The sequence below is a fragment of the Stylophora pistillata genome, chromosome 14, assembly GCF_964205215.1.
Source record: "Stylophora pistillata chromosome 14, jaStyPist1.2, whole genome shotgun sequence".
NCBI classification, from domain to species: Eukaryota; Metazoa; Cnidaria; class Anthozoa; order Scleractinia; family Pocilloporidae; genus Stylophora; species Stylophora pistillata.
Genome location: NC_142532.1, coordinates 17,912,388 through 17,939,878, shown reverse-complemented (window position 1 = coordinate 17,939,878; position 27,491 = coordinate 17,912,388). Strand labels below are relative to the sequence as shown.

The 27,491-nt window shown below is 38.4% G+C and overlaps 3 protein-coding genes and 1 long non-coding RNA gene across 5 annotated transcripts in view; 3 read left to right on the top strand and 1 right to left on the bottom strand.

Annotated features, from left to right (window-relative positions):
• The first annotated feature begins 963 nt into the window (after positions 1–963).
• On the top strand, positions 964–4,872 carry LOC111342998 (E3 ubiquitin-protein ligase TRIM45-like). The gene has a single exon (XM_022950121.2). It carries the CDS (start codon positions 1,041–1,043, stop codon positions 3,285–3,287), a length of 2,247 nt encoding a protein of 748 aa, XP_022805856.2. The 5' UTR covers positions 964–1,040; the 3' UTR covers positions 3,288–4,872.
• Positions 4,873–6,342: 1,470 nt separating this feature from the next.
• Positions 6,343–20,478, top strand: LOC148716919 (C-1-tetrahydrofolate synthase, cytoplasmic-like). 2 transcript variants are annotated; one of them, XM_088744914.1, is made up of 13 exons: positions 6,343–6,483; positions 7,844–7,928; positions 8,217–8,276; positions 14,794–14,847; positions 15,380–15,516; positions 16,164–16,264; positions 16,803–16,855; positions 17,327–17,410; positions 17,673–17,726; positions 19,089–19,146; positions 19,371–19,463; positions 19,785–19,860; positions 19,962–20,478. In XM_088744914.1, the coding sequence occupies exons 1-13, from the start codon at positions 6,431–6,433 to the stop codon at positions 19,963–19,965; spliced, it is 912 nt and encodes a 303-aa protein (XP_088601040.1). In that variant the 5' UTR covers positions 6,343–6,430; the 3' UTR covers positions 19,966–20,478. The 2 variants fall into 2 exon arrangements, with proteins under 2 accessions (XP_088601040.1, XP_088601039.1); XM_088744913.1 differs by having other exon boundaries at positions 6,344–6,483; positions 19,785–20,478.
• Positions 20,479–24,241: 3,763 nt separating this feature from the next.
• Positions 24,242–27,420, bottom strand: LOC148716918 (uncharacterized). The gene is made up of 2 exons (XR_015995290.1): positions 26,944–27,420; positions 24,242–25,843 (listed from the first exon to the last, which is right to left on the bottom strand). It is a non-coding gene; the product is annotated as an uncharacterized LOC148716918 (long non-coding RNA).
• LOC111342997 (C-1-tetrahydrofolate synthase, cytoplasmic-like) overlaps positions 26,287–27,491 on the top strand; it is a 28,934-nt gene continuing 27,729 nt past the window's right edge. Inside the window, exon 1 of the mRNA XM_088744911.1 lies at positions 26,287–26,436. Within this exon, the coding sequence (XP_088601037.1) occupies positions 26,384–26,436 (53 nt within the window). The 5' untranslated portion in view covers positions 26,287–26,383. The remainder of the gene's footprint in view (positions 26,437–27,491) is intronic.

Below are 27,491 nucleotides of genomic sequence, written 5' to 3'. Positions count from 1 at the left end.
TCTATGGGTGTGCAAACGTTCTAATGACTAGAGGTACAAGCAGCCACACAACCCAGTAAGTCAAGGTGTTTGAAAGCTCCCCCATATTTTTGTGATCATTTTGATTTAGTAGTCATAACACAAGAATAGACACGACATTTACTTACCGACCCCTAAATTAAATTTAGATATTCAGGCCCGTGCGTCCCTGCGCTTAAAGGGCCACCCTAACTTGAGCGTACAACTTAGATTTTTTGCTAAATTCCAAACAGAATTGCAGTTCAACTGGATATTTGCACCTGAATAGGATTTTTTTTCGAAAAGTCTTAGGTTTTCCTGATCCCTATTTTTGTTTTCTATTACTAATTTCTATGAGTGTCCCAATTTTTTTCGCTTATTTTGCGAGACGAAGATCGTTTCTTAGGTTTTCCTGAGAAATTTAGCGCGCGAAATTGGCGCTCGGGCGCCCGAAACCAATCCCCTCGCGCATGCCCTACCTACGCTTGACCGCTGTGTTGTGCACAGCCGGCCACAGTTGACCTAATGCATGACACAGCGGTCAAACAAAGGATATGCGTGAGCGTGTCTCTAGAAATCAGACGGGAGTCGTTAGGTAATCGTTCAATATCCAGCAAGATTTTATCAGGGAAGTTATGTAATGTTTTTCGGCATTTGTTTGTTACTCACAGCGTCGGGAAGTATCGGGATCATGGTTGAAGTGACTCTTTCTGTTTGCAATAACCCCCTTCCAAGACCTTAGATCAAGAGATTATAAACAGTTTACAAGTTTTTGCTCAAATTGAATTTTTTTGAGTCGTTTTGCTTTTATCATTGTTGAAGAATATTCAAGTATCAGCGCAATACCTAAGGGTTTGCATTCTAGGGAAATATCCCGTATCTTTTGACCTCAACGTAGTGAAATTGTTTGCTACTAAGGAAACGATTAAAATAACAATAGATTCCAATATAGCTCTTGAAGGAAAAGGAAGCATACAGCTTTTAGTTGAATTTCGAGACTTTACCTCGCCTCTCCAACTATCTTATCACCTGATACTGAAGACATGGATGTCAAAACGTTATTGGATAACCTTCGAGAAGAAGTGTCCTGCCCAGTATGTACTAGCATATACACGGAGCCAAAACACCTCCCATGTCTTCACAGTTTCTGTCTGCAATGCTTGAAACAGTGGCACAGAACAAGCCATGGCCACGAGACGATAAGGTGTCCGAATTGTCAAGCCGTTAGCAGAGTGCCTGATAGTGGCGACCTGAAAGATCTACCCACAAGTTTTTACCTAAACGGCTTGATCGATGTGCTGGCCATAAAAGAGTGCCAAACCAGCCAGGTGCGATGTGAAAATTGCGAGAAGAGGAGCTGTGAAAGTTCATATTGTTTCCAGTGTTGCGTATTTTGGTGTGAGGATTGTGTCATTGGACATAATATTATGAAGAGCAATAAAGATCATCGTGTTATGGCGCTTAAAGAATTTCAGAACAAAGACTTCGAGGACGTTTTGAAACGCCCCTTGTACTGCTCGAAGCCTCGACACGAGAAAGAAGAACTGAAATATTTTTGCACTAAATGCGAATCACCTGTTTGTCAAATTTGTGCCACGATGAGTCATAGCGGTCACACTCTAGAGCACATCGAAGAAAAAGCTGAAAGACAAAAGATTGAAACTAAATCATTTCTTGACGCACAAAGACGCAATTTGCAAAAAAAGATGAACTCTCTCGGTCAACTTGATGAATATTACGCTCAACTGGTGAGACAACGCGATGATATGAAGGAAAGTGTTCAAGGGCTTGTGAACAAGTTGATCGCAACTATTGAAGCGAAGAAACAAAACATTTTTGCAGCGGTGGAGAACGAAACGAAGAATACACTCGATCATCTTACGATGCAAAAGGCGGAGATAGAGCGTCAAATAAAGATCCTCGAATCGTCACTGGAAAAAGCTGAGAAACTTTTAATACAAAGTACAAACGTCGAAATCGTTCAACTGAAGAAGCCAATAGAGACAATATTTCAGGCGGTTATTCAAAGCCAGCCAGTGGACGTTGACCCGGAAAGAGTACCCAACCTAATCTTTGCAGAGAATCCAAAGTTCTTGTCCACTGTAAACACTGAAGAAATCGGAACTTTGAGAATGACACTTCAAGCAAAAGCATTTCACTCTGTTGCTGAAGGAAAAGGACTTGGAAAAGCAATTGTCAACCGTGAAGCACATTTTACATTGACTACAAGGAACGTTGAGGGAGGACAGTGTTACAATGAACATGACCACGTAACGGTGGAAATCTTGGATGGAGAAGGTCGACAGTGCGCTACAGAAGTACGAATGAATGACAATAAGAATGGCGTCTATCAGATCAGTTATTCACCCAATTGCCAAGGCGAATGCAAAGTAGTAGTAAAGGTAAACGGTGAACATGTGTGTGGCAGTCCTTTTGCCGTGCTGGTAAAACTATTTCAATACAAAACTATTTTATCTTTTGGGAACAAAGGCTCGTCCCAAGGAATGTTAAAGTTTCCCTGGGGGATCGCAGTTAATGCCCAGAACGAGATAGCTGTAACTGATTGTGAAAATAATAGAGTTCAAATCTTCGACAGTGAGGGTTATTATTTAAGATCCTTTGGTAAGAAAGGTAGTAAAGCGGGAGAATTTTATTGCCCAATGGGAATAGTTTTTGATAATAACGGTAACATTTTGGTATCAGACAACAACAACCATAGGGTTCAGATTTTTAATGGGGAGGGAGATCTCTTGGGAAGTATCCCAGGGAAAGGGAGCTCCGTCGATCGTCAGTTCCTTATTCCGTGTGGTTTATCTGGAGACAGTGATGGGAATATCATTGTCACTGACTCAGGTAACAAACTGATTATGATTTTTTCGCCAGTTGGCAAGTTTCTAATGAGGTTAGGGGGGAAGGGCTCTTTTATTCACCCTGTTCACTGCGTTCAAAGTGGTAGATATCTCCTAGTATCAGACCCTGGTGAACATTGTATCAAAGTCTTTGACAAGAATGGAAACTTTCAGTACAAGTTTGGAAGGAAGGGTACTGGAGACGGGGAGTTTAATGGGCCAGGATGTTTGTCAGTGAACAGATTAGGACACGTAATAGTTTGTGATACAAATAATAACAGAATACAATTCTTTGAATTGGATGGAACTTTTGTGGGCAAATTTGGAACAAAAGGTAGCAGTTTAGGAGAAATCCGTTCACCCAATGCAATAGCTGTTCTTAATAGTGGGCGAATTGTGGTTGTCGATCAAGGTAACCACCGTTTACAGATTTTTGAGTAAACTAGAAGAGACATTTTCAACTGAATGTCGGGGTTGCTTTGTTCTTGCTCAGAAAAGTCGCAGCAGGATCTCAACCAATCAGATGCAAAACTAAAACCAATCCAAACTTGGTCGACGCGTTTACCCTTCGAGTGCCTGTTTTTACCGATATCTTCCCGCGCTTCGAGCGCCTGTTTTACCGATATCGCACTCATCGCTTCGTGATTCGTGCGATATCGGTTTTTCGCGTGAAATTTAAGGTGAACTTCACTCGTTAGGCAGTGAATTTTTCTATAGAATCTCCACCCATAAGTTGGGAAATTCTAGGAACTAGTCAACAACAACAACAACAACATCTTTATTTATAATCACAATTTAACTTCTAGATTAAGACTACCTGCAATATAGCGAAGCTAATCGAGGCAGGTAGTATGAGAAACGTGTCAGTCACATATTAAAAATAGCATTATTCTAACGACAAAAAATAAATAACAATTACAAAGGTACATATTACAAAAGTGAATACAAAAATATAGGTATACTAACTATGAAGCCACGAGCACATAATTAAAAACAGGAAAAGCTCAAAATATTCCAAAATACTCTTTATTTTAACAAAATCTAGTTTCATGTCATTTCATTTATTAATGTATCAATATCAGGATAAGAATCCTGGTTTAGAAGGATTTGAAGTAAAGATTCGGTTAATTTTTTCTTGAAACTATATTTTGGGAGCTGTCTCAAAACATCAGGAATACAGTTCCAAATTTTTGCGCCCATAGAGGAAAAAGAATTCTTATAGTGATTTAGTCGAAAGTAGTTTATATAGAAGTTACCAGCGGTAGAGAATCGTGTGTTATAATGATGAGCATCTTTAATGGGTCTAAAGAGAGCAGAAATGTTAGATGGCACGACTTTGTTATAGACATCATGCATTAAGATAGAGTAATTTTTAAAGTAGATTAAAGGTAAAGGCAGAATATTGGTAGAGATAAAAAGTGGAACAGCGTGAACATTAAACTTAGAGAAATTCATCAAGCAGACTACCCGTTTTTGAAGATGGAGTATCTTGTTTACGTGCGTTTTGGCTGCCTATCCCCAGGCAGTAAGGCCGTAGGAGATATATGGAAGAATAAGAGATCTATATGTATTAAGCAAAGTCACGAAGGGAGTGAAGTACCTTAATCTAGATATTATACCTATATGACTACTGATCTTTGACGCGATGTGGCTGATATCATATTTCCAACAGAGATTACTATCCATTAGCACCCCTAAGTACTTAACATATGATTTACGTTCTATACTTATCAGTCTATTACTTTGGTTGTCATATATATTAAGTTTCACTTCATAATCTAAGCGTTTTTGGTATGGATGAAAGATAACAAAATTAGTTTTCTTTATATTTAAGGAGAGTTTATTAGCGCTTAGCCAGTCACAGACATTAAGTAGCTCAACGTTTACAACAAACTCAAGTGATTTTAAATTCTTATCAGCATATAACAGGTTTGTATCATCAGCGAATAGGTAGAATCCTAGTTTGTTTGAAGCCTTGTAAATATCATTAATACAAATCAGAAACAATAAAGGACCCAAAACAGAATCCTGTGGTACTCCACAAGAGGTTATTTCTTTTTTAGAAATATAGGCACCAACCTGAGTGGTTTGGGTTCTTCCATTTAAGTACGAACAGAACCAATCATTGATTATACCACGAATTCCGTAATGAGCCATCTTACGTAATAAGGTATAATGATCGACAGTATCGAATGCCTTTTGCAGATCAATAAAGTCCCCACAGAATCGACTAGTCGAATGCAGTCTGCATTTGTAATTACTATTTAACAAATGGTAAACGCCACAGCGTACACTATTGAGTTATGGATGCACGCGGGACGGTTCCTAAGCACTAAAGAAGCATAAGAGTCGTGCAAGGCGATAGCCGAGAGCGACTCTTGCTTCTTGAGTGCTTAGCAAACCTCCCAAGTGCATCCACAACTCAATGGTGTACACTGTGGCGCATACCATTTGTTTTATAACATAACCGTGATACATTGTATCAAAAGAGTTTTCTTTTATTTAACAAATCTTACGTGACCAAAAAAAACAAGCGCGCGTGGAAAACTAGTCTTTGCATTTGTTCATGTCAGCAGCGTACACCCATGAGCAAATGTTGGACGCTGAATTGACCAATCAGAGCGCGCGCTTTACTTTGGTTATGTTATAAAGATAATTGAAAGCGATCTTCAAACTTAGATTTTTGTAGGAGTAGACTATTTTTGTTAGGAAACGAATTGATTAGAAATAATTTGTATGATCTGAATAAAGAAAGTCTGTAACCAAGCTTGTCTGATTCTTGGAGTATACAATTATTATCATCATTTTTATTATCATCATCATTATTATTATTACTACTATTTTTATTATAATTATCATAAATGTTATCATTATTATTATTATTACATGCATTATTATTTTTATCATTGTTATCTTTATTGTAATGATCATATTTCAATTTTATCATTTTTCTTATTTACCTAAAAACATTTTCTTTGAAAAGAAAGCTATTGCTTTCCAGAGATTTTCTACGCAGGGGAAAATGAAAACAATATGAAACGGTGCTGTAAAAACACTGAGCAAAGCTGAACAACCCTAGCATTGTTTTGAAAAAGGCTTGTTGTTTTTTTTTACTTCAGTGTAACACTCGTAGTGACGATTAGAATGTAATAACATACGATAGAAAAACAATGCGGTGAGAGTAGAAACCAACCTCGTTCCCAGGGCCTTTTCCCTTTGTTGGGGGTGGAGTTGGGGGTGGGCCCCACCCCCCAGCTAAGGGAAAAGGCCCTGGGAACGAGGTTGAGTAGAAAGAAGGCCTCAGAGAAAGTGTCTAACATTTTAAATCTGGCTAAAAGGTCCTTATTGTTGTTGCATCATAACTCATTGCACAAAGGAGAGTGGCTTTACTCCCTCTGTTATTTATCTAGAAGCAAGGCCAAATTGCCGAAGCAGACGGAAAACGTTTGTGTTTTGACAGGAGACAGAACCCAGAGGCCAAACTAGGTCACGTAAAATTCAGATTCCCTGTCCACAAATCCTGATTTTCCAGTTTTTGGAATGCCCCATATGTATTGTGGGAATTATTCTTGGCGCCAAACAACATGGCTGAAGTTGCTTCGGAGGCTCATCTACTTCTTGGCAAAGAAGTGGCAAGGTAAAATATGTTTTGTAGTTTTTTTTCACTAGACATTGGGACTGAAATCATTCCCTAGCTATCTGTAAACAGAAATTTATTAAATACGCTATGAATTTTGATTCTTTTGTGATTCTCGAAGTTTTCGTGATCGCTTGATCTCCTTCCACGTGCACAGCGTATGAGTGTGTTTTGTAGTTGTGAAGCATTATCCGATGATATCTTAATTGAAAATTTACCTAGTCGACCACGGACAGAACACTGATTTTAATAACAGTATGGAACGTTCATTGGAAAAAGTAATATTGTTTCAGAAGTGGAAATTAATTAATCGAGTTAATTAGAAAAGAGCGCTACGTGGTGATCACGCGCGCCTTTCCATAACGATCCAATTTCAATCATCTACACCCTAGACCTCACTATCTAGAGGTCATTCAGTGATCACCTGTATTTGATAGATTCTTACGGTATTTCCTTTGAATGTAAGCCAAATGTACCTCTTTCTCAAACCATTGTTGCCTCCTCATTTAACATAAATTTATATTTGTGTTACCCCAATTTTTGGGGCACCCACCTCAGGTCTTGATCACTTCTCTTTCCTTTTCAAAAGCTTCCTGGAGAGTTACTGATTTAATTTCTATGTAAATCTTATCAATCTAGTACCTATAGGAACTGCAAAATTTGGTAATAGGTTAAGGTTTCTAATTGAAATTCCTAACTGTTCAACACCCATGAGTGACCAAGACTGTCTCTCTCTTTACAATACCAAAACAATATCAAACAGACAAGTGATGGGAGGGATAAAAATATCAGTTATAGGATTGTTAGTTTATCCAATACCAAATTCTCCCAGCCAGCACAATAAGAATTGTATTAGCCTGTGAACAGGCTCTGTTTGGAAAAAAAAAAGTTTGTTTGGGGAATTGAGGAAAGGGGAGAGAGAGGCCTTTTCGCTATTTGCTCGACCAAAGGCCTGTTCACAGGCTAGAATTGTATAGGAGAAAGTAGCGATAATTACTAATGAGCTCTTGTGTGTGCGTGCATGCGTGTGTGTGTGTGTGTGGAAGGGTTAACTGATCAGGCATTTTTACCAGTATCCTTTGAGTTTAAGATTTTATATTCAAGACTCTGAGCAATGACTTTACAAGGTTTATGCAGCACTCCATGCATAAGGGCAAGACCTTGCTCAGGGCATAAATATGATGTGCAAATTTAGATAGGGCTGTCAGAGCTTCTTCTCCACAGCTTTGGGTCTCAGACCTGGAGTTAAAATGAATTGTGGACAGGCAGTGGCAAACAGTTTATAAGAATATTAGAAAATCATGTCATTTGACTTTGTGTTTGGTACAGATTGTAAACCAGCCCTGTGTTGTTTTTGCAGTGAGATACGTCAGAAGTTGAAAGAAGATGTTGCGGCGGTCAAAGAAGAAAATGCAGGGTTTAAGCCAGGCCTTGCCATTGTACAGGTATGGTATCTTAACATCATTACTGAGCTGCCAGTATGAGGCAGTAGCCAGTTAAAACTGCCAGCTAGTATATAAAATTATATCTGTGCAATTTTAGTTCTGAGAATCTGATGGTACATGTAAGGAAGCAATAATTATCTTCCAAATTATAGCTGGTTTGCTATTCTTTTCTCTATATAGTCTTTTGTGTGATAATTCATCGAACTCTAGGGGGAAATTCCTTTCTAATCACTCCTTGGAGTAAAGTTGTGCTTGGTATAAATTGTTTATGGCTCCCTTTTCCTTCAGATTGGTGACCGAAGTGACTCAACAGTTTATATCAAGTCTAAAGTCAAAGCAGCAGAAGAGGTAAATATAGCTATACTAAGTGAAACTGGATGGTGGAATTCTGGGACAAATGAGAAATTGATCCACGTGTATCTGTAATCCTTATTGCTTTATACCCGAACATCAGTCTGTACATTCTCTATACTGTTCTCTAAACATTTTCTAAGGTGCAGACCAGGAGAATTTGTTTCACAATCAAGAGCTTCTTCAGTTGGTGATCATTAAATAATGATAATAAATAATAATAACAAATAATAATATTAAATAATAATAATAATAAATAATAATAATAATGATCAATAATGATAATAATTTTTATTTAGCAGTAATTTCCATAAAATCCTCTACAATACAAAATATTAACAGCATAAAAAAACAATCCAAAATAACTCACTTTCGGCTCACATCTACTCTTTTTTGTTTTGATAATAAAGATAATAATAACAGTCTTTATACAAAGGGCTCACATAACTGGAGAGTGGTATTCTCTGAGGACCTGTAAAATAAAAATAAATTAAACAAAATTCATCGTAAACAGATAATAGATTAGAAACATAAAAACTAAGTAATACACAAGGTATGTAAACATGATAGGATAAAATCTCAACACTAACTTTACTAAATGCAGGATTTTTCACTCTATGCTTAAAAATGAGAAAGAAGTTGATTTCTTTAAAAGAAGTGTCTAAAAGATTCCATTCTTTTGCCCATAGGTATAAAAGTCTCTGTTTTCCATAGTTCGTTTTTACTTTCCTTTATTCTTGTGACCATGATGTTTGCTTGAGAAGTTACACTGTTAAGAGAAAATTGTCATGTCAGTTAGCCTTACCCCTTCAACTCCTAAGAGTGACCAGCATCTAATTTCTCCTTACAATATCACCACTGAATTTCATATTGAGGTCACGAGAATAAAGGAAATGATCACCAACTAAAGAAGCTCTTGATTATTACACAAATTCTCCTTGTCAGCACCCTAAGAAATGTATACAGAACAGTACGGAGAATATGGAACACATCCCCATTTAAAAATGTACTTCACCATTTTAAAATGTACTTGACATTTCAGGTATCTTAGTTCCTGAATGAGTCAATCAGATCTCAAATGCATTTTTAATGAGTTCTCTGGGAACTAAGTTCCTGTGTCAACCAATCAGATTTGGTTTGTAATATGGACTTTGCTCTTTAGGAACTAAGTTCCTCAACAAACCAATGACATGGAAGAATACATGACGTGACATTTCTAAATTAAGATTCGCCTGTTTAATTTATGTCAACACTAAATAGAGCGGACAACAATGTTACACTTTGGAAATGAGTCGAATACACGATGGTCTACACGGCAACGAAAAGGCATCTGATACCACACAATTCTGTAAAAAATGCCACAGCGGTTTTGCCGCGCTTTTTACCAGCGCTAATACATATATCTTGTTAGTAGTTTTGTTGTGTAGTATCGCTGATTATTATTACAAGTTGTACCGTAGTTTGACGAGCCCTTAGGGCGTGCGAAAATACAAATAACGAGTAAAATTGTTACTCAGCGATACTATACAACAAAACGTCTAATAAGTTATTTATTATCCAAAACGCCAAACTGTTATATATATGTTGTTCAGTGCGGGTGAATTTCGCGGATATTTATTTACGGGGAGTGCGTGACAGAAGTATGCGAAGCAGTACCAAACTGGCGCGTTGTTTTGTTGCTGTTTCTATTTTCTTCGATGAATTAAAGGAAGAAATTTCCTGGACGTCGAGCTGTTCTTCTTCATTTGATTCATCTAGTAAACTTAGATCTATATTTGCCAGCCATTCTGACTCTTCGTCGTAGGATGTATGATTCAAACTGGCTGCCGTTTTGTTTTTCGTCATTTAACTACAAATCCACCGTCATTTAACTACAAATTCTCCGCTTGCGCGATGCGAGAAAATCTGTTTAACCGATACTCTAGAGTACAAATACCGCGTGACATTTGTACTCAACCAATCGTTTCGTAACATTTTCAACGCTGTAGTGTATGTATAAAGGGCAGAAATTTCCTCTCCGACGCTTCAAATGCGTTGTTTATTTTGTTTCGGAAAAGTATTTCGCTACGCTTCAATGATCTCGTCTCGGATTGGTGAAAAAATGACAGGTGTATTCGTGCGTAGAAATGAACTTACACTTGCGAAACGGGATGTAATCGGCGTTGAGTTTCTTGTTTTCCTCTTCTCTCTCGTGAGTTGAAAAAATCCATTCCCAAAGAAAAATTAGGCAGATCTTCATCGGCGTATTCGCTTGTTGCCATGTCTAGTTTAACTTTTTTACGGAAGTTTTTCCCGGTTTTTAATGAAAAATGCTGGTCACTCGCGCGAAAAAAAATTGTCCCGAGGGATTTGACGTCACCAGCGTGAATCAGTGGGAAGCACGCTCGCGCAATTGAGTTTGATTGCACGACTCTTAGAAGCTATGTTGTAATAAGCAACATAAACCGGTCTAAAAACTTATCGCAAGAGCAACATTGCCGGGGGAGAGACTGTTTTGACTTGTGTACATCACCATTTCAAAACGTACTTGACATTAAAGGTATCTTAGTTTCAGAATGAGCCATTCAGATCTCAAATACATTTTTCATGAGGTCTTTGGGAACTAAGTTCCTGTGTCAACCAATCATATTTGGTTTGTAGTATCAACTTTGTTCTTTAGGAACTAAGTTCCTCAACAAACCAATGACATGGAAGAATGTATGACATGTCATTTCTAAATTAAGGTTTGCCTGTTTTATTCATGTCAACACTAAATAACACAGACAACAAATTGAATTTATAACATGGCAGAGCCGCGCAATCAAACTCAGTATCTGTAAGCGTGCTCCAGATCTCGATAGCACACGCTGTTGGCGCCTGCAAATGGCTTCGCCAGAATTTTTTTTTTTTTCGCGCGAGCGGCAAATTTGTGAACACGGTGAAAAATATTATACTTCGCGACAATAATGGATAAAAATAGAGACTCGGCCCACCAATCCCAAAACGAAGACAATTTTGCGACCTTTTCCCTTTGGCTAGAATTCTTAACCGAGGCAGAAAAAGAGAAAAACAACGGGAAACGAGACTCGGCATCAGCGCTGTCACGATTCGCTTCACTGAACAAACACTTCTAAGATAGTGTTGTCCGTTATTCGTGTCGGATTTCGGATGCAAAATTTCACCGGCTACGTTATAAAACAATTGGTTCATGCTTTTAGCTGTGCACTATCGACTTATGGAGCACTTGGGTTTTTCTTCCCAAGGAATTCAGTCCTCAGAAAAATAGTTATCTCCACCCATCTTCGCTTAGCTTCATCTCGGGTAAGATGTCTAAAAGAGATGTCGCCTCATTTCGCGCCATGAAGTAAATTTTGGCGGGGAATAGACCGTGACCGCTGTTCTTTTTCGTGTTTCCCAAAACACATTCCCAACGGATTCAGCCATGTCTTGCGACATTCAAAACGTATTTATCACTCCACCGACCCACCAAATGACATTGGTTGGACAAGATTGAATGTGGTTCGCGAAAAAGATACCTGCGCAACTATCTTGCGAAATATATCGATCGTACGCGATCAATTTCGCAGGAACTCCTGACCTCACCTGGATCTTTTTCCAATCTTCTTGTTGCTGTTACGACAACCCTGAGTTCAGTCTATTCGCCGAACTAACTGTCCTCTAAAATATTAAACCGCGTAACACTCATTAACAACATGATATCATACGTGATTTGCCTTTATATGTTATTACCTAGTTGACATTAATTAAGGAGAATGTAATCTGAGGAAGCTGCAAATGCTTCGTGCAAACGTACTGAAAAAAATTCAACTGCTGCAGCAGTGTAGCGACGAACAGTCTCCGTGGGAACACGAATAGAATTGGTAGAAATTAGTTACCAGTTTGGCCAATCAGCTAGCGGTTACCTGACTTGAGATTGGAAAAAGATCCAGGTGAGGTCAGGAGTTCCTGCGAAATTGATCGCGTACGATCGATATATTTCGCAAGATAGTTGCGCAGGTATCTGTTGGCTGAATCCGTTGGGAATGTGTTTTGGGAAACACGAAAAAGAACAGCGGTCACGGTCTATTCCCCGCCAAAATTTACTTCATGGCGCGAAATGAGGCGACATCTCTTTTAGACATCTTACCCGAGATGAAGCTAAGCGAAGATGGGTGGAGATAACTATTTTTCTGAGGACTGAATTCCTTGGGAAGAAAAACCCAAGTGCTCCATAAGTCGATAGTGCACAGCTAAAAGCATGAACCAATTGTTTTATAACGTAGCCGGTGAAATTTTGCATCCGAAATCCGACACGAATAACGGACAACACTATCTTAGAAGTGTTTGTTCAGTGAAGCGAATCGTGACAGCGCTGATGCCGAGTCTCGTTTCCCGTTGTTTTTCTCTTTTTCTGCCTCGGTTAAGAATTCTAGCCAAAGGGAAAAGGTCGCAAAATTGTCTTCGTTTTGGGATTGGTGGGCCGAGTCTCTATTTTTATCCATTATTGTCGCGAAGTATAATATTTTTCACCGTGTTCACAAATTTGCCGCTCGCGCGAAAAAAAAAAAAATTCTGGCGAAGCCATTTGCAGGCGCCAACAGCGTGTGCTATCGAGATCTGGAGCACGCTTACAGATACTGAGTTTGATTGCGCGGCTCTGCCATGTTATAAATTCAATTTGTTGTCTGTGTTATTTAGTGTTGACATGAATAAAACAGGCAAACCTTAATTTAGAAATGACATGTCATACATTCTTCCATGTCATTGGTTTGTTGAGGAACTTAGTTCCTAAAGAACAAAGTTGATACTACAAACCAAATATGATTGGTTGACACAGGAACTTAGTTCCCAAAGACCTCATGAAAAATGTATTTGAGATCTGAATGGCTCATTCTGAAACTAAGATACCTTTAATGTCAAGTACGTTTTGAAATGGTGATGTACACAAGTCAAAACAGTCTCTCCCCCGGCAATGTTGCTCTTGCGATAAGTTTTTAGACCGGTTTATGTTGCTTATTACAACATAGCTTCTAAGAGTCGTGCAATCAAACTCAATTGCGCGAGCGTGCTTCCCACTGATTCACGCTGGTGACGTCAAATCCCTCGGGACAATTTTTTTTCGCGCGAGTGACCAGCATTTTTCATTAAAAACCGGGAAAAACTTCCGTAAAAAAGTTAAACTAGACATGGCAACAAGCGAATACGCCGATGAAGATCTGCCTAATTTTTCTTTGGGAATGGATTTTTTCAACTCACGAGAGAGAAGAGGAAAACAAGAAACTCAACGCCGATTACATCCCGTTTCGCAAGTGTAAGTTCATTTCTACGCACGAATACACCTGTCATTTTTTCACCAATCCGAGACGAGATCATTGAAGCGTAGCGAAATACTTTTCCGAAACAAAATAAACAACGCATTTGAAGCGTCGGAGAGGAAATTTCTGCCCTTTATACATACACTACAGCGTTGAAAATGTTACGAAACGATTGGTTGAGTACAAATGTCACGCGGTATTTGTACTCTAGAGTATCGGTTAAACAGATTTTCTCGCATCGCGCAAGCGGAGAATTTGTAGTTAAATGACGGTGGATTTGTAGTTAAATGACGAAAAACAAAACGGCAGCCAGTTTGAATCATACATCCTACGACGAAGAGTCAGAATGGCTGGCAAATATAGATCTAAGTTTACTAGATGAATCAAATGAAGAAGAACAGCTCGACGTCCAGGAAATTTCTTCCTTTAATTCATCGAAGAAAATAGAAACAGCAACAAAACAACGCGCCAGTTTGGTACTGCTTCGCATACTTCTGTCACGCACTCCCCGTAAATAAATATCCGCGAAATTCACCCGCACTGAACAACATATATATAACAGTTTGGCGTTTTGGATAATAAATAACTTATTAGACGTTTTGTTGTATAGTATCGCTGAGTAACAATTTTACTCGTTATTTGTATTTTCGCACGCCCTAAGGGCTCGTCAAACTACGGTACAACTTGTAATAATAATCAGCGATACTACACAACAAAACTACTAACAAGATATATGTATTAGCGCTGGTAAAAAGCGCGGCAAAACCGCTGTGGCATTTTTTACAGAATTGTGTGGTATCAGATGCCTTTTCGTTGCCGTGTAGACCATCGTGTATTCGACTCATTTCCAAAGTGTAACATTGTTGTCCGCTCTATTTAGTGTTGACATAAATTAAACAGGCGAATCTTAATTTAGAAATGTCACGTCATGTATTCTTCCATGTCATTGGTTTGTTGAGGAACTTAGTTCCTAAAGAGCAAAGTCCATATTACAAACCAAATCTGATTGGTTGACACAGGAACTTAGTTCCCAGAGAACTCATTAAAAATGCATTTGAGATCTGATTGGCTCATTCAGGAACTAAGATACCTGAAATGTCAAGTACATTTTAAAATGGTGAAGTACATTTTTAAATGGGGATGTGTTATGGATACTGATGTTAGGGTATAAAGGGTGAAAGGCTTGACAAAATTATAAGTCTTGGCTTTTTTTTTTGTAGATTGGGATGTTGGCGAGGCATGTGAAGCTTCCAAGAACCTGTACTCAAGCAGATGTGAGAATTACGTTTATTAACACTTTATGGATGACCTGATTAAACAACTTCATTTTTGTGTGTGGTTGTGTAGGGGATGTGAGTGTAAGAGATGATTAAACCAAGGAATATTTTGTGGTTGTGTTGCCTGGAATTGAAGTTGATTTGCTTGGAAGGAAAGTAGATTTGTATGGTTTACTAAATGTCCTTGCATTAATTTCATTCAATTCTGCATTAAGTTCTATCACCAGGCACTAAGTTTCCTATAATTGATTTGCCTAGAACTGCTGGTATGTTCTATTGTAGCACTAAACCAAAATACCTCGAATTGTGTAGTGTTTCTGTTGTCTGGTTCAAGGTCAGTTTTCCAAACAGTCGAGTAACCTGGGAGAGAGCTTGCTTTATGTGAACAAAAGTATAGGTAGAATAATTATAAAAAGAGCCATGAAATTTCATCTATACACTGTCATCCTGCTCTTGAAATATGTGGGCTAGTCTTAAAGGATCCACAACTTCTGAATTGCATATTGCTCCTTCGTTCTTTAACTTTCAGGTTCTGAAAGCTGTAGATGAGCTGAACAAGGATTCAACAATTCATGGCATTATTGTTCAGCTTCCACCTGATTCTGAAAACCCAGTTGATCCCGCAATTTGTACTAACGCTGTGACTCCAGAAAAGGATGTAGATGGGTGAGGTTTTCCCGTCAAAGTGCGCTCCATAGATATTACTCTAATTTCCTTTATTACCGAATCTCTGCCCTTCTGGATATATGAAGCATTTATAGCTACATGGCCTGAAAGGATATTGTGAGAATGTTTACCAGGAATGATAAAGGCTTACACCTTAGAATTCAGTAAATCATGTAAAATGTAGTTGATTTATGTATGTGTATTTCTGGGTTACATCTCCTACATGTATTACAGAAGCCAAAAAAATTAAACTAGTGCTCTTTCGTTTCTTTGAGTTTCTGTCTTTGTAAGTCGAATTTTTTTGTTAGGGGGGATGGGGAGAGAAGGTGGGGCTAGAGGACAGGTTCAATGATCTCCCCTGTGAAGTTTATACTGAGAGTACTCTAGGGGTGTGCTTTGTTTCATAGGTGCATTATGTCTGGGCCAGAGCTTCTTTGTTTTCTTGTCTGTTTGATTATCATAAAGACAAGTTGTCATAGCATCTTGAATTGTGTACAAAAGACAACATCTGTTTCATACTCGTGATTCTTTTGAGAAAATTCATTTAATATTCTTGTTCTCATTAAATCATTCATCTATTTTTTTCATTTCATTCTATTTTTTTTTTTTATGGCATTGTAATGTTAACATGTCATTTTGCTTTAAAGGTTGCATGATATCAATGCAGGGAAGTTGTCCAGAGGAGAGTTGGATGATTGTATTGTGCCATGCACTCCCAGGGGCTGCTTGGAGTTGATTAAAAAATCAGGTGAGTGTCATTTGTCAATTGCAAATATTTCAAGGAATTTATCACCCACATGAAGTACAGTGGAACCTCCATTTTACAAACCTCTTTATAACGAATTCCTTGGTATAACAAACGATACTTCAGTTTCAGCCCAGCCAAAGTTATAGTAAAATGTACCGCAGAACCTCAATATAACAAACCCTCAATATAAGAAACCAATATTTCCCCAGTCCCTTGGTACTTCATTAAATCGAGGTTCCCCTGTAATGCATTATAATTGCGAGCTCTGAAAGTAATGATCTCACACCACAGTCATTGGGTTTTGACAGAAGTAGAACACTCCACATTTTAGCATCAGTATGCATATTCTCCATACTGTTCTCTATACATTTCCAAAGGTGCTGACAAGGAGAATTTGTTTAACTATCAAGAGCTGTTATAGTTACTGATCATTATAGATCTTCTCATGAGCTTAAAGCATTATTGATTTCTGTAGCGAGAAATTAGATGCTAGTCACTCTAAGAAATCAAAGGGTAAAGTATCAAACTTATCAAACAGGTGTAGAAATTGTTGGAAAGGAAGCTATAGTTCTTGGAAGAAGCAAAATTGTGGTAAGTAAACCAGCATTTCATGATATTTTGATATTTTTTACTCCTGAGCACCCCTCAAGGTAATTGTTATAATTATTAAGATTTTCACTGTGACCTGTCAGTCATCACCTGAACCGTAAAAATCTATTGCCAGCTATATTTGACCAACCCTTTTACTCCCAAGATCTAGTTGTCAATTCTCCCCTCTAGCTGTTACACATTTCCTTGGAAATTGGTTACGAGAATTTGGTGTTCTTTCAAGTTAACAACTTCTACCTGATAAGTTTGAGAATTCTCATTACCTGTTTGCTGGATAATGTATGGATATTATGGGGAGAAGTTACATGTTAATCACTTCTTGGAGTTAAAGGGTCAAAATGTGACTTCTACCCACAATATCTATTCATTATTCAGCAAACAGGTGATCAGAATACTCAAAGTTGCTATAAATAAAAATGATTATCTTTTCTTTCTTTATTTTATGATCAACAGGGATCTCCTATGGCAGATCTTCTCAAGTGGCACAATGCTACAGTGACAACATGTCATTCAAAAACAGAAGATTTGCCAGATGTGGTATGCCATTGCTTGTAACTGTTAATAACTGTGATTTTGTCAGCAGGTTCTGCCTTAAGAATATTCTAGCACTTAGGACATACATGTATTTTAGTAGCTTCATTTAGCCAGGTGTTGATGTCAGAAAGAGTACAAAAAAATTCTTTTTGTCTTTGATCTTAATTCATGAAGTAGCTTGGGTAAAAATGGTCTGATATCCTGGGTTCAAGTAACAACCTTTACACGAGGCGCATTGTATATTTAAATCTTTCGGTTGCCGTAGGTGAGAAGGGGAGACATTGTTGTGGTGGGAATCGGCAGAACAGAATTTGTCAAGGTATGTTTTCACTGTATAATTTGTATATATCAACAAAGTTGAAATAAAACAACAACAAACATATGAAACATATGTATGAACTGCGGTTATGAAACGTATATGTGCATGATCTTTCGAAGGATCGTGCACATATACGTTTCATAACCGCAGTTCATACATATGTTTCATATGTTTGTTGTTGTTTGATTTATCATCTACGGGTTTATGTCGAATTAATTTGATGGCCTGCTCCCAGTTGGCTTGTTAGCTCAATTGGTAGAGCGCTGCACTAGTATCGCAGAGGTCAGTGGTTCGAATCCCGTACAGGCCTGAAATTTTTTTCAGGTCTGATTTTCACTATTGCTCACATAGTGCTTTACTGTGAAGGATCGTGCACATATACATAAAGTTGAAATGGTAAATTGGCCACCGTAACGATTACAAAAGCTGACGTTTCGAGCGTGAGCCCTTTGTCGAAGCGAAGGGCTAACAACGAAACCACGAAGGGCTAACGCTCCGACAAAGGGCTAACGCTCGAAACGTCAGCTTTTTTAATCGTTACGGTTGCCAATTACCATTTCAACTTTGTTGATATACCCAAATTATTTCGTTACTCCCACCGACGCAGCCCCAATCAGTTTCTTTCGAAACTATCAGCCTTTATTCATTTATGTTTTTCACTGTGTTAAACTTTATTCATTAGACTTACTATGAAGGCTCTGATTGGTTGAGAGCATACCATGAATATGCAATAATGTGTGAAGTTCACATGATAACCCAATATCTTCAGTAGATATTGGGTTATCATGTCATGTTCAAAGTCTGCTTTGTTTCTGAGCCCCCCATCTGTGTAGTGTTCTCAAACCTTTGCAAACTCAAAGACAACAGTCTTCTTTTGCAGATTGTTTAAAAAATGTATTTATGATAAAACAACCATTGAATTTGGTTTTGGCATGATATTATGAATTATCAAATCTTGAGGCTATGTTATCAGCCTCAGCGTATATTTTCCCAAATTTAAAAGTATATGATTTAGTAGATAAATACCTTTTCAAATAAGTTTAAGTGGATGGATGGATACTGTATTTACCCTTGTATAAGTTGACCTTTTATGACAGAAAAATCAGCCCAAGAAATCACCCTCGACTTATACAGGGGTTATGTACAAAGACCTGACCCAAACAATCCAAGAAATTAGCATAACAGTGGCCTGAGGTCCATTAGGAAAACCAAGGGGGTTGACTTATACATGGGTAAATACTTTAATTGATTTGATTAAAAAAAAGTATAAGCTCTGGTCATTCTAGCTAAGATGAGTGGCATCCTGATTAGTGGTAACTTATTTATTTTATTTGTTATTTTTTTTTTCTTTTTGCTTTTAAGGGGGACTGGATTAAAGAAGGAGCAGTGGTGGTTGACTGTGGAATAAATGTGATCCCAGGTTTGTAATAAAAAAGAGTGATCAAGGTTACATGCATCAATCAAGATGGGTTTCATCCAAGTTTATTTGCTGCTGACCCAATAACATTATCAAGACAGAAAAAGAACTTGACAGAAGCATACAATTGTAATCACATGCCAATTCCTTTTTGTGTGTACATGTGTGTGTCAGCATTTATTTTGTTGTTCACTGCATGATGATATGTATTGATTATTCTCTTTCAGATGAGACAAAAAAAAGTGGGCGTCGCCTTCTTGGTGATGTAGATTTCCAAGGGGCAAAGAAAAGAGCAAGTTGGATAACTCCAGTGCCAGGAGGTGTGTTATACTCGATGACTTGTCACCAGAGCTGTTTGTTTTGTTTTGTCTTTTTGTTTGCTTGAAATCTTTATACACTATGCTTCATTTGCTTTGGATGCATCCAGAAAAAAATCTACCAATGCTAAATTGGTAAATTACAAAAGTAAACTAGAACACAATTATTCATGGAAGAGATGCTCAAAAGAAAATTCAGCTTGCTTTGAATGAATGCACTTTTCTGGGATTTAGATGTTGTATTGTAACTTGTATTATCACATTACAGGATGTGCTTAAAATGTTGGGCCAACATTTATGCCAGTATTTGTCTTATGTTGGCAGGTGTGGGACCAATGACTGTTGCTATGTTGATGAACAACACCATCGACAGTGCTAAGAGGGCTCTACAAAACAAAAGGTCTCTCATACATTGAGAATGGGCTTGTCTTTGGCTCTACAAGACCTTGCTTCTTAGCAAAAAAAAAAAAACATTATTTTTGTAATTTTTGAACACTGCAGATGAGCACTATGCCAGGCTTACCCACAAGACCGTGCTTCTATGATATAGACTTGGACCCAGTGACAGAAGAAGGTGCTTGGGCTGTTTTAGGCCTCCATGTACCAGATTTCTTGACAGGAAAGGGAACTGTTAAGATTTACAGCTTATAATGTTTGGTTTATTTGTTTTTTATTTATTTATTTATAACAACTTTATTGTAATAATCAATACAAAAGGCTGCCATCAGAGAGGAACTGAATCATTTAAGATGACCCCCAAAAATATCTACAAAGCTATGAAGGAAATATAAATCGGATATAAAGTATTTGTGAGGAAAAATGTAAAAAATATCATTTTAATTTGCTGACCTCAAACCCTCCCCCCCTTAAAAAAAAAGAAGTTGCCATGTGATTTAGTAGATGATGGCACTGACCAAGAAATGATTGCTTGATTAAGCCTGCAGACTTCATGGAGCTGTATTATCTTATATCACCTATTAAGTTATTAAATTGTGACAAGAGCCTTTCATTCCCATCATCTTGTTGACCATATATTATGTCTCTCAGTTATTAAAGCTCAATGTTAGTTTGTGCGAGAAAGTTTGCATTGCTCTCTAGTGCAGTGCGCAAGAAAGTTTGCCCAAAAGATATCATAATTCAGGGTTGTAGCTGAGAAATTAAGCTGCCAGCTGAAATTTCAAGAGAGGAGGCTCAAAGGTGGCAAACGATTGTAAGTGTGTAACTTCAGAAGTGCCTGTTGTGCTTTACCAAGCAATCACTGGCCAAAAATCCAGCCAGCGATAGCCGCTTTTTCATCTGGCTAATTTTGCCGGCAGCCAGCGCTTGAGGACAACCCTGATGATTGTTCCGAATGAACTTACTTTCAGTAGACACAATTTTTCAATCGCACCATTTCTTTTTCTACAAAATGAGGCACTGGAGTCATCCAAAAAACACCAACGCTAAGGTAACTTTTGTGAACTGTGTGTATTTGAGCATTTCTTATTTACATTGATTTCCAGAAGTAACAATTTAAAGTGTCAATTTTCCTTACAGTTTCTCTAAATTATTTTGGAAAGAGGCTGCAAAAAAAACACCACCCTTTCAGTCATAATAACGAAATTTAGGGGCAAGTCAAAAGCATCCGGCACCAAGGATAGTATCATTAAATCTCTTAAGCACCTAAACTCTGGCAACACAGGTGAATCAATTGACATCTCACTAGCCAACCACGTCAGTGAAGGCTTTTTAACACCAATGAAGGACTTTCAGCCCTTAACCGCACAACCAACCTCACCGGTCCCGCACTCTGAGTTTAGTCTATTTGTTACCTCAGTGGAGGGTTTTAAAGCTCTCTCTGCAATCAACCCCACTAAGCCTCAAGGGCCTGACGGGATGCCTGGGTGGTTACTAAGGGAAAACGCAGATTTGCTTGCGAACCCGATCTGTGATATTCTGAACACTTCCTATCGTGATTGCCGTCTCCCCCAGGCGTGGAAGGAGGCTGATGTCATTCCTGTTCCAAAGCAAAAGCCGATTTTTTTTCCTATAAACAAGCATCTGCGACCCATCTTGCTGACCCCTCCTGTCTAAGTTGGCAGAAGATTTCGTAGCGGAGAGGTTTGCAGAACCAGCCGTTTGAGCAAAAATCGACAACCAACAGTTCGGCACCATTCCGAATTCGTCAACTGTAAACGCCCTCATCGACATGATCCATCGTTGGGCCAATGATACAGACGGCAACGGCGCAGCAATTAGAATTGTTTTTTTCGATTTTAGAAAAGCATTTGATCTAATCGATCATTCAATTCTGGTGAGTAAGCTGCGTACGTTTGATTTACCAGAATCGATCATACATTGGATTGCTGACTTCCTTCGAGGTCGGAAACAGAGAGTCAAGCTGGGACAAGACTGCTATTCCGAATGGCGATCCATCCCTGCCGGGGTCCCACAAGGGACCAAACTAGGCCCTTGGTTGGTCCAGATAGTGATAAATAATATCAGCGTTCCCGGCGTGCAAGTCTGAAAATACGCAGACGCTATTACAATCTCAGAGAGTGTGACAAAGAACCAACCAAGTATGATCCAAGTAGCTATCGATGAACTTGCAATAAAACCAAGGCAGATAAGTTCCAACTAAATGAAACCAAATGTAAAGAACTCAGGATAGATTTTTCTAAATCAGACAAATTCAATCCAATCAATGTAAATAATACGCAACTTGAGATAGTCAACCATGCCAAACTAATAAGACTTGACCAAGCAATGATCTCAAATGGAACATCCATATCTCCGAAATCGTAAAGAAAACAGCATCCAGGCTGTATTTTCTGAGACAACTCGAACGATCCAAAGTAGCAAACAAAGAGCTGACCCAATGTTATATAACATGTTTAAGACTTATAACCGAGTACGCCTGTCGAGTCTATCACAATAGCCTGCCTAGGTATCTTAGCAATGACCTTGAACGACTCCAGAAACGTGCAATGCGCTTTACCTATCCAGAGCGCAGTTACGCTGAAGCACTTAATGAAGCTGAAAGGGGTCAGGTCATTACGTCATAGTTCTTCGAACGGATCGCCACCGCTAAGAATCACAGACTCCACCCTCTTCTCCCAGTAGTGAGAGCCTTGAACTATAATCTTAGGAGAAGTTCAAAGTTTGGCTACCTAAATGTAAAACGAAGCGTTGTCAATCCACTTTTATTAATTATAATTCAAGTTTTTTGTAATTCTTAATAGGTAGACATACAATGATTGTCTAGGATCGTCGATATTCATATTTTACATATTCATATATTCATATATTTTTCTTAGAAATTTTAATTGTAAGCTATAGTGTATTTCAGTTTTTGACCGCAACTCTTCTAGCGAATAAACCATCTATCTATCTAATTGTGTATTATTAGTTTGTGCGATGAAGGACCAAATTCTCTCAGCTAACAAAAAAGAAAAAATGTAGACACCAGAGGGGAGAGTTTCTCATATGATCATGGGAGTTGTGGGGTTTTCAAAGCAATCATGGGGTTTAAACAAGGAAAATAGTTTAATTTGAAAAATTTACATACATACATACATACGTTAGTTGACCACTCCCCATGGGGGCTTTTCAGGGCCAATTCCCACCCATCCCACCCCAAGGACATCCACAAGACAGTATTCTCGTGCGTGGGAAATTAACGTCTCCTACCCCTAACCCTGCAGAAGACTGGAATATCTATCCATTTCTTGATTATAGAAAGGTAGCAATTCTCCTCACTTATTTTAAGACCATGAGTATCGGTCCGGCCGGAGCTCGAACCCTCGACCTCCCGCACAACACAATCCGGCGCGCTCTAACCAATTGAGCTAACCGGGAGGCGGTTTGATGCTCATATCGTTAATTAAATGTACTCAAGGCAACATGGAGATGCTCGATAAAGGAAACAGTTTGATTTTGGGCTTTGTCTTACTTTTTTAGTGCAAGTTATAAATTTTATCAGCGTGTACTGGAATCATGCATGCACGGGTGGATTTCACACCTTTTGACTTGTTGTGAAAATGGCTGGGGAAAGAGACCAATAAACAAGGGTTAAAATACCGATGTGCATACGCAGAGGCACAAAAATATTATACTTAGGCACAAGAAAATAATACATACTGTTGTAAACATGCTTTGCACTATATTATCTTTTTCGAATTTGCTTCCCTCGACCCTTTACATCCTAGCATCAGAATGGATATTCACGAAAGAAGCGCGAGAGTCGCACGAGGCGATAGCCGAGTGCGACTCTAGCTTCTTGAGTGCTTAGCAGACCTCCCAAGTGCATCCATAACTCAATGGTGTATACCGTGGCGTATACCATTTGTTTTATAACATAACATATTGATACATTATTTAACAATTGGTTCATGCTTTAGCGTGCACTACCGAGTTATGGAGCACGTGAGAAGTTTGGAGAGCACGAAAGAAGCGTATAGAGTTGCCCTAGGCAATAGCCGAGGGCAACTCTAGCTTCTTGAGTGCTCTCCAAACTTCCCACGTGCTCCATAACTCGATAGTGCACGGCTAAACGCATGAACCAATTGTTTTATAACGTAGCCGGTGGAATTGTGCATCCGAAATCCGACGCGAAAAACGAACAAAAATATATATCAGAAGCGAATCGTGACGGCGCTGATGCCGAGTCCGCCTTTTCCGTTGTTCTTCTCTTTTTCTGTCTCATTTAAAAACTCTAGCCCAAGGGAAAAGGTTGGAAAATTGTCTTAGTTTTGGGACTGGTGGGCCGAGTCTCTGTTTGTATCCATTATTCAATCAATCGATCAATCAATAATCTTTATTTATACACGATAAGTATTTAAAGCGACACTTCGCTTGTGGGGTCGTGTCTAAATAATTAAGTAAGATAACTAATGAATTAGAGAATAAATAGGGTATACCCAGCTAAAATCATATCGCTACTTACTACTTACAAGTCTAAAACGATAAAAGCTTAAAATTCTAAAAAACAAGGTGGTACTCTAATATCGTCTAATTATTAACACTAATAATACTTAAAATCTTCCTCCCTTCCGGTTAATGTTTGAGGGGAGATACAGTCGAAATGAAGGTGTAGCAGAACCTTATTTTTTGTCTTGCCATAATCGTATATTTCTTAACATTGTCTATATCGTCATTAAGTTGGGGAACCAACGTGTTCCAAACTATTGCTCCTCTACGAGCTACAAAGTTCCTCATGTAGTAGGTGTTAAAACGAGGGACATCAATTTTCAGTTTCTTCCTAAGTTGATATCGCTTGATGTTATCGCTGTTCTTAATAATAGCTGACATAGCGTCTGGAGTCAGGTTATTATGGATTTTATACATAAGCTTAGCTAAGCTAATTTTATACATAAAGGCTAAAGGGGACCAGCTAGCCTTTTTCATAACATTAGCATTAGACATCTCCCAAGGTAGCTCAAAGATAATCCTCGCAGCTCTACAATGCAGTGCTTCTAATGCTTTAAAACCTTCCTTATTTCTGAGACCTTCCCATACTGATATTCCATATACGATCGATGGCATAATAACTCTAAAATACAAGTCTAATAACATATTCTTTGGAAGAAATTTGCTACGTTTTAACAAGTTTAACTTATCAACAAAGCCTTTTTTAACAACACTAACATGTTTAGACCAATTTAGTTGATCATCTATCAATACGCCTTATAGACGAGAGTGTGTAACTTATTTGATGGTGTGCTGGGCCAACGTTAACTCTTTCAATGGGCCAGTGAATCTTCCACGATGGACTGGATCATTGCTTCGCATTTCTTTGGATGAGGCACAAGAGAGTTTGTTTTGCACCAGTACAGAAGCTCTTCTAAAGCTTTGTTAAGTTCAGAAATTACTGTGTCGATAGAATCGCCAATGCAATATAGGGTGGTATCATCAGCATACATGTAGGTTATCGCAGTAGTTATAGCTTCAGCGGTAAATCACTTGTAAAGAGAAAATAAAGTCGGGCCTAGAACGGAACCCTGCGGTATTCCAGCTTTAACAGTGTTAAGATCTGATGCTATACCATTTAGGACAATATATTGTTTTCTATTGTCAAGGTAACTGCGCAGCCAGTCGAGTAGCACTCCATTAATTCCAAAATCACTTTCTAATTTACGTAATAGCACTTTATGGGAGACACAGTCGAACACTTTCTGGAAATCTACAAGCACTATACCGACAACTTTATTTGAATCAATGGATCCCATACAAATCCTTATAGATCGATATGCAAATTATGTTCTTTGTGTGGTTCTTAAAGAGAGCCTGGGCCGCCTGTGATATATCCTTCTGCATTCGCTGCCACCGATTGCCTCTGCCACTTTGTTCGGCTCAATCCCCCGCGTGTTCATTCACTCGACCCAGGCTTCACAAAAATAGTGCTCCTTCGACAAAGAAAGACGTCCATGTTCATTAGCCTTATTAGAGATCGCGATATTTGACAGTTATGTGTTTAATTGCCAAATCTTTTAGCAGGGCGACTTTTATTCAGTGATTGATAGACAAGGGAAAATACCACGCAGCTTTCGAAAAGCCAGGTCACCTTCAGACTCACTCCTGTTCAAGGGCTTGGCAACTAACGCATAAAATGTAACAACACACGATTGAAAAACAATGCCGTGATAGGGTATAAAAAAGGTCTCAGAGAAAGTGTCGAACATTTTAAATCTAGCTAAAAGGTCCTCTTTGTTGTTGCATGATAACTCGTTGCACAAAAGAGGGTGGCTTTACTGCCCCTGTTATTTATCTAGAAGCAAGGCCAAATTGCCGAAGCTGACGGAAAACGTGTGTGTTTTGACAGGAGACAGAACCCAGAGGCCAAGCTACGTCACGTAAAATCCAGATTCTTTGTCCACAAATCCTGATTTTCCAGTTTTTAAAATGCTCCATATGTATTGTGGGAACTATTGGCGCCTTAAAAAAACATGGCTGAAGTTTCTTCGGAGGTTCATTTACTTCTTGGCAAAGAAGTGGCAAGGTAAAATACGTTTTGTATTTTTTTTTTCACTAGAAATTGGAACTGAAATCATTCCCTAACTATCTGTAAACAGAACTTTATTAAATACGCTGTGAATTTTGATTCTTGTGTGGTTCTCGAAGGTTTCGTGATCGCTTGATCTCCTTGCACGTGCACAACGTATGAGTGTGTTTTGTAGTTGTGAAGCATTATCCGATGACAATCTTAATTGAAAATTTACCTAGTCGACCACGGACTGAAGACTGATTTTAATAACAGTATGGAAAGTTCATTGGAAAAACAATATTGTTTCAGAAGTGGAAATTAATTAATCAAGTTAATTAGAAAAGAGCGCTACGTGGTGATCACGCGCGCTTTTCCATAACGATCCAATTTCATTCATCTGCACCCTAGACCTCACTAGAGGGCCACAGGTTTGTCAGCTTTTCAGCTGTTACGTGTCCCCCTCTATAAATAAAGTCCTTACTTACTTACTTACTTACTATCTAGAGGGTATTCAGTGATCACCTGTATTTTATAGATCCTTGCGGTATTTCCTTTGAATGTAAGCCAAATGTACCTCTTTCTCAAACCATTGTTGCCTCCTCCTCTTCCTTTAACATAAATTTATATTTACGTTACCCCAATTTTTGGGGTACCCCCCTCAGGTCTTGATCACTTCTCTTTCCTTTTCAAAAGCTTCCTGGAGAGTTACTGATTTAATTTCTATTTAAAGCTTATCAATCCAGTACCTTTAGGAGCTGCAAAATTTGGTAATAGGTTGAGGTTTCAAATAGAAATTCCTAATTATTCAAAACCCATGAGTGACCAAGACTGTCTTTCTCCTTACAATACCAAAACAATATCAAACAGACAAGTGATGGGAGTGAAAAAAAATATCAATTACAGGATTGTTAGTTTATCCATTGTCAAATTCTCCCAGCTAGCATAATAAGAATTGTATAGGAGAAATTAGAGTAGTGAGAATCACTATTAAGCTCTTGTGTGTGTGTGTGTGTGTGTGTGTGTGTGTGTGTGTGTGTGTGTGGAAGGGTTAACTGATTATACATTTTTAC